This window comes from Sorex araneus, chromosome X (genome assembly GCF_027595985.1).
Source record: "Sorex araneus isolate mSorAra2 chromosome X, mSorAra2.pri, whole genome shotgun sequence".
NCBI lineage: Eukaryota > Metazoa > Chordata > Mammalia > Eulipotyphla > Soricidae > Sorex > Sorex araneus.
Window position 1 is genome coordinate 87,010,223 of NC_073313.1, and position 10,675 is coordinate 87,020,897.

Sequence of the window (10,675 nt, forward strand, 5' to 3'; positions counted from 1 at the left end):
CCCTGGCTTTCTGCTATTATTATCATATACATTTCATGTTTACATATTCTAAGTCCAACAATAATTTAATAATTATTGTTTTATGTAGACATCTTTTAAATTGGCTGTGAGAAAGAAAGAAAAATATTCATGTAGTATTCTATGTTTTCCTATGTGAGTGCCTATATTTGTAGTCTATTTATTTTTACACCCAGTGATACTCAGGAGTTAACTCCTGGCTCTTCACTCAGGAGTTACTCATGGTGGTGATCAGGGCACCCTATGGGATGCTGGGAATTGAACCCTGGTCAGCTGCATGGACGGCAAACACCCTACCTGCTGTACTATCTCTCTGGCCCCAGTTGGTAGTCTCTTTCTTTGTATGGAGTCAAGATACAATTTTTTGAGCCTGAAGACCTTTCTCTTTTTAAGTTTCTTATGAGGAAGGTAAGATAATAATTAGCCCTTGTTTTGGCTTCCTCCTCTCTGGAAATATCTTTAGTGGTGGGTCCTTCATTTCTAAAGGTTATTTTATTGGGTATAGAATTATTTATTTATTTATTTATTTCGCTTTTTGGGTCTTACCCGGCAATGCACAGGGGTTACTCCTGTCTCTGCACTCAGGAATTACCCCTGGCAGTGCTCAGGGGACCATATGGGATGCTGGGAATCAAACGTGGGTCAGCCACGTGCAAGGCAAATGCCCTACTCGCTGTGTTATTGCTCCAGTCCCTAGAATTATTTTTAATAACAAAATTATTGAGATATAAATTATATAGAAATACGATGTATGTATGTTTGAATTTTGGAGCATACCTGGCGATACTTGGGATTTTCTCTCAGTAGTTCTTGGGGAACAGTGCAGTGCTAGGGATCTATTCCAGGCATCCTGCATTCAAAGCATGCTCTCAGCTTACTGCATTATCCCTCAGTCCTAAAAAGCCCATTTAAAGTGCACAATTCAGAGGTTTTTAATGCATTTCCAGAGCTTTGCAGCCACACTCACAGTCACTTTTAGTGCATTTTCTTCATTTTATATAGAAACTCTATACCTTTGACAACCATTCTCTATATCATCCATCCTCCTTCTGACTCCACTAGCCCAAGCATCTACTTACCTACTTTTTGTCTCAATAAATTTGCCTAAAAATAGATTTAACTCTCATTTTCTGAATGACTTTTCCCCCCAATTAGAATATTATTTTCAAGGTTTATCCATGCCATATTATATATTAGTACTTCATTCCTTTTCACCACTGGATAGTATTCCATTGTTGGATAATATTACCTTTTGTTTCCCAGCTCATGAGTTGATGAACATTTGAGTGCCTCCCACTTTTTGGATTTTTGGAATAATGATGCGATAAACATTCACATGTGTGTTTTATGTAGGCATGGGTTTTCATTTATCTTGGGTACACATAAGTGTGAGTTTGCTTGGTCATACGCTACTCCTATGTTTAACCTTTTTGTTTGCTTATTTTGGGGCCACACCAAGTGATGCTCACAGGTTACTTCTGGCTCTGCAATCAGGAATCACTCCCAGCATTGCTCAGAGGACCATATCAATTGCCAGGGATCGAACCTGTGTTGTCAGGGTCCAAGGCAAGAGCCTTACCTAACTTACTATTCCTCTGTCCCCATGTTTAACCCTCTAAAAATCTTCCTTCCCTTCCCTTAGTTGGTGTTGTGGTCATCAAGGGGTTTCACACACTTGGTTGTGGTTCACTGGAGATTTGACACTTTGTTGTGGCACCAAGAATTGAAAAAGTGTCAAGAATGAAATTAGCATGTGTGGCATTGCTGGGAATCCAATTTGTAGCTCCATGTCTACAAAGCATGTGCTCTATCACTGTGCTATCCCCAGCTTCCAATGTTTCACCATTTGCAGATCTGTCCAATTGTCCAAAAGGACTAAACCATTTTACAACCTCATTATCAGAGTATGAGGGTTCCAGTTTCTTCATATTAGGGCGAGGGCAGTGTCTCAGAGTTAGCCACTTGCCTTGCCTGGGTGAAGCCTTGAGTTCAATAGTTGCGGCTCACCCCACACCCCAAAGTAAAACAAAAATCAACCAAATAAACTAATGAACATCAATTTCACCACATTCTCACCAGCAATGATTATTGCCTTTTTTTGTTGTAGCAGTATTTGTTTATGCAAGTGGCATTTCTTGGTATTTTGTAATACATCTAGGCATTTAAAACTTTCCCACAAACATTGGTGTACTGAATTTTTGCCTTATGAATTCTAAATGTAAGGATACTGATATTAGCATATCTTTCAGCATTAAACAAAAGGAGCCATGTGCCATTATTGCACTGATGCTTTCAATTTACAATTGCATTAAAAATTCTCACCTAACAAAACATCTTCAAAGCTTAGAAGAAAGTAAAAATTTCCTACATTTTTGGGGGATTTTGGGGACACATCCTGGAATATTTCAGGGGTTACTTTTGCCTCTGTAGTCAGGAATTACTCCTGGCAGTGCTCAGGGGACCATATGAGATGCAGGGGATTGAACCCGGGTCTGCTGCATGTAAGGCAAGTGGTCTATCTGTTGTACTCTCTTCATTCCAAGAAATGATCATATTTTAAGGGAGGCTTTTAAAATGCTAGTCAAGCTTAATTTGCAGCAGAAGGGGTAGGCCACACCCAGCAGTGCTTAGGGACTCTGTGTTTAGGATTCACTTCTCATGATACTCAAGAGAACAAACTATAAGTGTTCATTATTGCTCTGTGGTGGGCTGCATGCAATACATGAGACTTAACCTCTGTACTGTCTCTCTGGTTCCAGTAATGATATACTTCATTTCTATCACTTGTATCACTTGTCATCCAGTTGCTCATCAATTTGCTCAAGCGGGTGTTAGTAACGTCTCCATTCATCCCTGTCTTATGCTAGTGTAGCTCAATGACGTCTCCTCGCTCTAGGAACATGAAGAGCATCAAAACCGTTCATTCAGTCTCCTGAAGAAGTCTGACCCAGGTTGGCTTAGTTGGAGAGTACTTACCTACCTTGCAGGCATGAGGCTTGAGTTTGATAACTGGAACGGTCCCCAGATGCCCTCTTATGCTGAGTGTGATGCCAGAATCATGGCCATTCGTGACCTCTGGTGCCACAATAAAATGTGCAACCTCCCCTGCATTGCTACATACAACGAGGCACTGCAAACAAGTAAGTGGGAGCATCACAACTAAAAGTGTGTAACTTCTGTAACCAAACTATGCAGGCAAGCATCTCAGACTCTGGGTCATTGTAATAACAACAAAGGAAAGGGAAGGGGAGAAAAAAGATCAGAGGAGAATGTTTCCAGTTGTTCCAATGTGTAATCTATAGGGAGTTACATTTATTTTACTGCATCACATATCAAAGTCATATAAAAATAAGTATCTGGGGCCAGAGTGGTAGTACATTGAGTAGGGTGTTTGCCTTGCATGAGGCTGACCTGGGTTCAAGCCTTTGCAAGTCATATGGTCCCCCAAGCACTGCCAGAAGTAATCTCTGAGTGCAAAGCCAGGAGTAGCCCCTGAATATTGTTGGGTGTGGCCTCAAAAAACAAAAACATAAAAAGTATTTGTTAAGAAGTCAGGCTGGGGGTGGGGAGAATGGGAGGGAGCTTGAGGACACAAGTGGAGGGAAGTTGACACTGGTGGTGGGACTGATGCTGAAATATAATGTGTTTAAAAAATAAAAAATAATTATTACTTGACCACATGAAATTTATATCTTCTTCTTAGTTTTTATATAGCTATACAAATGCCTTTGATATTTTTAATGATGATACTGAGTAACCTTTAGGTTTAGTGCCAGATATATGGTGAGAACTCCATTAGGTAACTACATGAGTAAAAAATAATTATTGCTTGACCATATAAAATTTATATATTCTCTCTTATTTCTATATAATTATAGAAATGCATTTGATATTTATTAATGATGATACCTAGTAACCTTTAGATCTTAGTGCCAGATATACAGTGAGAACACAATTGGGTAATTAACTACATGAGTTTTCTGAAAATTTAATTTCTAACCATTTCACGTGTTAAGATGAGCAAATAAGGGACCATAGTGATAGTACAGCAGGTAAGGTGTTTGTTTTGCACCAGTCTGACCCAGACCCAATCCTTGGCATTCCATATGGTCCCCTGAGTCTCCACCAGGAGTAATCTCTGGGTGCAAAGTCAGGAGTAAGCTCTGGGTTTACCAACTTCCACCCCCAAAAGGAGCAAAAAAGGATATGCATGTTATAGACTTACATGAAAGTTACAAAAGTACCCTAAATGTGAATAGAAGAATTTGACACATTTTATAAATACATTTAAAAAGTCCTTCTAGTCCTTTTTTGTTTTGTGATTTTTGGGGTGGTTCACACCTAGTGATGCTTAGGGACTGCTTCTGGTTCTGTGCTTAGGGAATGAAGCAACGTGAGGGATTTAACCCAGTCCTCCTGCATGCAAGATAAATGCTTAGCCTTTTGAGCTATTTTTTTAAAAGTGTACTTTTTTAAAAAATGAATCACATTTACAACCCAGTTACAAACTTACAAACACATTTACAGACGCAGTTACAAACTTACAAACTTTTGTGATTACGTTTCAGTCATACAATGATCGAGTACCCACCCCTCCACCAGAACCCATTCTCCACCACCAATGTTCCCAGTATCCCTCCCGCCACCCCCACCAAATTCTCCGACCCCCCTCCCCTGCCTCTGTGGCAGGCACATTCCATTTTATGACTGCACTCATTTGTGGAATATAAAGTAACATAATGGGAGACTAACACCCCAGGATAGTAGAGATAAGGGCCAGGAAGATCACTCCAGAGCTTGGAAGCCGGCCTCACATGCTGGGGGAAAAGGCAGCTGGGATAAAGGTACCACTAAGTAAATGATGATTTTGAGCTATTTCTCCAGATTCTTCCACCCTCTACTTCTAGTCTATTATGGACAATTGCAAAGTTTGATTCAAAAGCATCATTATAAATCAAGAAACATCATAAAATGCCTTAAATCCCCATGTGCTAAGAGGCAGGACCTTGTAGTTGAGTAGGTGTTGGAAACCTTTCAGATAAAGGGATTTGCCCAACATCTCCGTAATTCATGACAAAATGGATACAATCAAGTTGATTCTTAATTGGAGACTTTCTATAATATCGTGCACTTCAAGCAGAAGTTTAAAAATCCATTTGTTTTGTTTACAACTTGAGTTTAAAAAGCAAACAGGATATAACTTAAAATAGCAAAAAGTTTCTATGAATTCACATTTTAAGATAATAGTCAACAAGAAACCAAATACTATTGCAATGTTACTATCAGCAGATCATGGGCATATCAGCAAAGCTAAGTATAATGATGCCTACATTCATCAATATGATATTTATGATGTTTTATGAATCACTAACACTGCTACTAAATACTTTGTGGTCACTCTATTTTGAAACTAAACTAAGTTGCTAAGAAAAAGAGCTTCCACATAGACACAAGAACAGACTTCTGAAAGAACTGGAGAGATTTATTTGCTCTTTCATTTCATTTTCTATTTCATTCCCTGGAAAATGAGTTAAATATTAACTTCACTGTTATTAAGATGAAGGGAAGAAATCGAAACCAACCAGTTCTGGAATCACAGATTGAGTCTCGGAAAATAGTTTGATCCCGAAGACTTTCTATCTGATCCTTTCTTTTTTTCATGATTAGTTGCATGACGCATTACTGCGTTCATTGGATTATCTTTCATTCTCTTCATATAATCTACCTGCTGTCTTCTGAAAGCTGGATGTGACGATATCCAGTGTAATTCAGCTGCATATTTACAGCATTCATCATGGGCCTTGCGGCTAAGCTTTGATTCTTGTTCCAGTCTAAGTGCATAGTCTTTTACTTGATTTTCAAGAATCCTTTTTTCTTTACTTAGGTGTCTTAATACTTCAATTAAGGATTCTACTGGCATTTGCTCATAGACACGAATAGAAGCTAGTCTATCTGTATAGTTTCCACGGACTTTGTCCACTTTCTCTTTAAGGTAAAGCACTTGCTTCTCTAAGTGAGAATTCATTTCCAATTGTGCCTCATAACGCACTCTCCACTCACAGCCTTCTTTTCCATTCTTGATTTTAGTTTCTAGTTCCGTGATCTTCTGTCTTAACTCATATATTGAGAGTAGTACTGCATCTTTCCTTTTAATTTCATCCCTTAACTTTTGCTTAAGGTAAGCAGTACTTACACCTTCATAGTTGTCTCTTCTTCCATCTTCCATAATATCTGGTCAAAGAGTTCTTCTACACACATCTCATCAACACAGCCTATAAGTGGAAACTGAAGGGACAGCTGATGCTGGCCAGAAGGATGTGCTATGAGCTGTTGTCATGGAGTCTTTATTGAGCGTTTTCTTTCTCTCAGAACTTAGAATCTGGCATGGCATTCCTTTCTGGTCTTCATTGTTCTTAAGGAGAACTGAGCTCTTATTATGGCTCTTTGTATACGCTATCATTTGAACCTCTTGGTATTTTCAAATTTTTCTCTTTTAGCTATGACTATCTTTGTGTTTGTTCTACATAAAATGCATTAAACTTCTTGTAAGTGTAGTTTAATCCAAATTATGGATGTGTAGCAGTAACTTAATTTAAGAATTTTTCAGCCAAATACTTACCATGTCCCCTTTGTTTCCCCTCTTCTGGAATTCTCATTATTTACATGTGGTGTGTTTGATTGTGTCATGCAAAACTCTGAGGTTTATTTCAATTTGAAAAATTATTTATACAGTCTGTTTTTAAACTGGATAATGTATATTGATCTATTTTTGAGTTTGTTGATTATTTTTTCTGCCAGCTCAAATCTTTTGTTGAGTCCCTTGAGTAATTTTCTCATTTTAATGTGTTGAATCTTTTAAGAACAGAATTTGCTTTAAATAATATATAATAATTTGGGTTTTTATTCATATTCTATGTGATGAATCATTGCTGACATACAAGTCTAATTATTTACATGTGATTTTCTAGAGTTCTTTGAACACACTCATATCTTAACTGTCACTGTCATCTCGTTGCTCATCGATTTGTTCGAGTGGGCACCAGTAATGTCTCTCATTGAGAGACTTATCGTTACTGTTTTTGGCATATCCAATACACACGGGTAGCTTGCCAGTCTCTGCCATGTGGGCTTGATACTCGGTAGCTTGCTGGGCTCTCCGAGAGGGGCGAAGGAATTGAACTCAGGTTGGCCGCGTGAAAGGCTATCATCGCAGCCCACTCCCCCCCACACACATACACACACACACATATATATATATATGTATGTATATATATATATATGTGTGTGTGTGTGTGTGTGTGTGTCTTTTTTGGGGGGGCCACACTCAGCGATGCTCAGGGGTTACTCCTGGCTCTGTACTCAGGAATTACTCCTGGAGGTGCTGGGGGACCACATGGGATGCCAGAGATCAAACCCAGGTCGGCCTCTCTTCCCCCACCCCTCGCGCCCCTCCTCCTCTCAGAACTGTTTGCTGGAAACTGGACATTTTAGATATGGTAACAATTCTGGGTTCTGATTTCCCCCTTCCTAGGATATGTAGTGTTTATTTTGCTGTTCATTTTCATTGTTTTTTTTTGTTTGATGATGTGCTTTGACTAAATATGTAGTGTCTATTTCCCCTTCAGTATGTGAAATCTACCTGGCATCTTTGTTCCAATAAAAATGTGTTCTTGGTGAGGCTGGAGTGGTAGCACAGCGGGTAGGGCGTTTGCCTTGCACTCAGCCTTATCAGGTTCGATTCCCAGCATCCCATATGGTTCCCCGAGCACCACCAGGAGTAATTCCTGAGTGCATGAGCCAAGAGCATCTCCTGTGCATCACTGGTGTGACCCAAAAGGGAAAAAATGTGCTCTTGGGCTCAAAGGACTGGAGTTCGTGCCTGACAGTTGGAGGCTTCAACTTTAGTACACAACATGTGTGATCCTTTAAGCACTACCATTAACCCCAGTGACACTAGGCCAAGTATGATCCGGGGTGTCCTCCACACCACACTCAAGTGCCCATGAGCACTGCTTCAGAGGCCCTCCACACAGATTGTGCTCCTATTTTTAAATTGAATTACCATGAGATACACAGTTACAAAGTTGTTCAGGATTGGATTCAGTCATACAATGTTTCAACACCCATCCCTTCATCAGTGTACATTTCCCACCACCAATATCCCCAGTTTCCCTCCTGCCAGTCCTGGCCCCAGCCTGCTTCTACTGAAGGCACTTTCTCTCTCTCTCTCTCTCTCTCTCTCTCTCTCTCTCTCTCTCTCTTCTTTTAGGCATTATGATTTGCGATACAAATACTGAAAGGATATCACGTATATACCTTTACCTACTTTCAGCACTCAGTTTTTGTCAAGAGTGATCAAAGAACCTGGAAGAAATGCCATGAACGAAGCTCATTTTAAACCTAGGGTTCTCCCTTGGGTAGCTTAATGTTCAGCTATTATTGGTCTGAGACTTTTGCCTAAACACTTAGCCCATAAAATTTCCATTGTTTACTTAAGGGAATCTGTGCATATGTGGGTATACTCTAAGTTTGGAAGTTTGTAAGTCCTCTCTGATTTCCACTTCCTGCTTGGACGGTGTCTATAGATTAGTCATGAAATAAAAAAAATAATTGGGCATTTCTCTCATCTCCCCTGAGTATGTGTGCAACCCTGTGTAAATACATAGCTCTCTTTTTTATGAGCTATGTATTTTTTTATGAGAGAGGGTATGCCTCAGCTGTGCTCAGGGCTTACCCCGGCTCTGTCTTCAGGGAATCACTCCTGGTGGGACTTAAGGGGGGATCGTATATGGTGCTGGGGATTAAGCCCAGGTCAGCTGCATGCAAGGCAATGTATTTTTTTGTCTTAACCACTGTACTGGCCTGGAGCGATAGCACAGTGGGTAGGGCGTTTGCCTTGCACGCGGTTGATCCGGGTTTGATTCTTCCATCCCTCTTGGATAGCCTGGTGAGCTACCGAGAGCATCCCACCCGTATGGCAGAGCCTGGCAAGCTACCCGTGGCGTATTTGATATGCCCAAAACAGTAACAACTGTTACTCACAATGGAGACGTTACTGGTGCCCGCTAGAACAAATCAATGAACGACGGGATGACAGTGACAGTGACCCACTGTACTAACTCTCCAGCCCCATAGCCTTTTTGATTCCCGAAATATATGGGAGTGTATAAAAGTCACTTACTTTTTCATTCCACTTTTCATCTTTTGGGTTTGTTTTTGGGTCACACAAGTGGTGCTGTGGAGGTAATCCTGTTCAGTGCCAGAGGTTGTTCCCAGCATATTCTATGGACCATGTGGTGCCAGCAATGGAATCTTGGGCTTCCAGATGGAACCCTGTGCTCTAGTCACATTGAGCCCTCACCTAGGTTTCATTAAAAATGTTTAGACTGTATTATTGTTGGCTCTAAATGGCATCACAGCCTTCGGCCACTGTTATGCTGGTTTTCTATATTTGCACCTCGGATCACTATTAGGTATTAAACTTTTCTGCTGAACTTCAGATTGGGTCATTTCCTTACAGCTTTTCAGGTTTCCAGGCTTCCAAACTTCAAGAATACTGCTCAAGTGCCGGAGCGAGAATACAATGGGGAGGGCTTTGCCTTGTACCCGGCCAACTCGGATTCAATACCCAGCATCTCATATGGTCCCCTGAGCCCACCAGAAGTGATCCTTGAGCACAGAGCCAGGAGTAAGCCTGGCTTACCTAACATTGTTAGGTGTGGCCCCAAAACAAAGCAAACCAAGAAAAAAAAAAGGAAAAGAAAAAAAAAACTGTCTCGTGGCACTGGAAGCTTGGGAATGACCTCAAATTAAAATATCATATACCATGCTGTTTCTGCTATGGTTCAGTGACTTTTCCTTTATACACACAATTCTTTTTTATTTTTATTTATTTATTTATTTATTTATTTATTTATTTTGCTTTTTGGGTCACACCCGGCGATGCACAGGAGTTACTCCTGGTTCTACACTCAGGAATTACTCCTGGCGGTGCTCAGGGGACCATATGGGATGCTGGGATTCGAACCTGGGTCGGCCGCGTGCAAGGCAAACGCCCTACCCATTGTGCTATCGCTCCAGCCCACACAATTCTTTTTTAAATTTTTATTTATTATTATTTTTTGAATCACCGTGAGATAGTTATAAGCTTTCATGTTTGGGTTACAATCTCAGAATAATCAAACACCCATCCCTCCACCAGTGCACATTCCCCACCATATGCACACATTTTCACGTACTGGATGCCTTTTGTTATTTTCCAGTGTTTCGAAAAGGTTGATTTTTTTTTTTGTGGTGAAGGGGGTGGGCCACTCCTGATAGGGCTCTGTGCTCCGGATTCCTGGCAGTGTTAGAGGGACCATATGCAGTGCTGGGGACTGAACTGGGGTTGGCTTCATGCAAGGCAAATACCTTACCTCCTGTACTATCTCTCTGACCCCTGAAATTGTTATGTGGGTGGGGACAAACAATTTTGTCTAATATTATTCTTTCCATTTTTCATTTTGTTTGTCTTAGGGCCACACCGAACTGTGCTTAGGGTTTACTCCTGCCTCTGAACTCAGGGATCATTCCTGGCAGTGCTTGGGGGATGATATGAGGAACCGGGGACTGAACCCAGATCTGCCACATTCAAGGCAAGTGTCCAACCTCCTGTGCT

The 10,675-nt window shown here is 40.6% G+C and overlaps 1 protein-coding gene across 1 annotated transcript; it reads right to left on the reverse strand.

Annotated features, from left to right (window-relative positions):
- Nucleotides 1-907: 907 nt before the first annotated feature.
- Nucleotides 908-6,244, reverse strand: CCDC169 (coiled-coil domain containing 169). Its single transcript, XM_004606418.2, has 2 exons — nucleotides 5,702-6,244; nucleotides 908-913 (listed from the first exon to the last, which is right to left on the reverse strand). Exons 1-2 carry the CDS (start codon nucleotides 6,242-6,244, stop codon nucleotides 908-910), a joined length of 549 nt encoding a protein of 182 aa, XP_004606475.2.
- Between the last annotated feature and the right edge of the window lie 4,431 nt (nucleotides 6,245-10,675).

Coding starts and splice junctions, on each gene's coding strand:
- CCDC169 (XM_004606418.2), bottom strand. CDS start 6,244: ATGGAAGATGGAAGAAGAGACAACTATGAAGGTGTAAGTACTGCTTAC.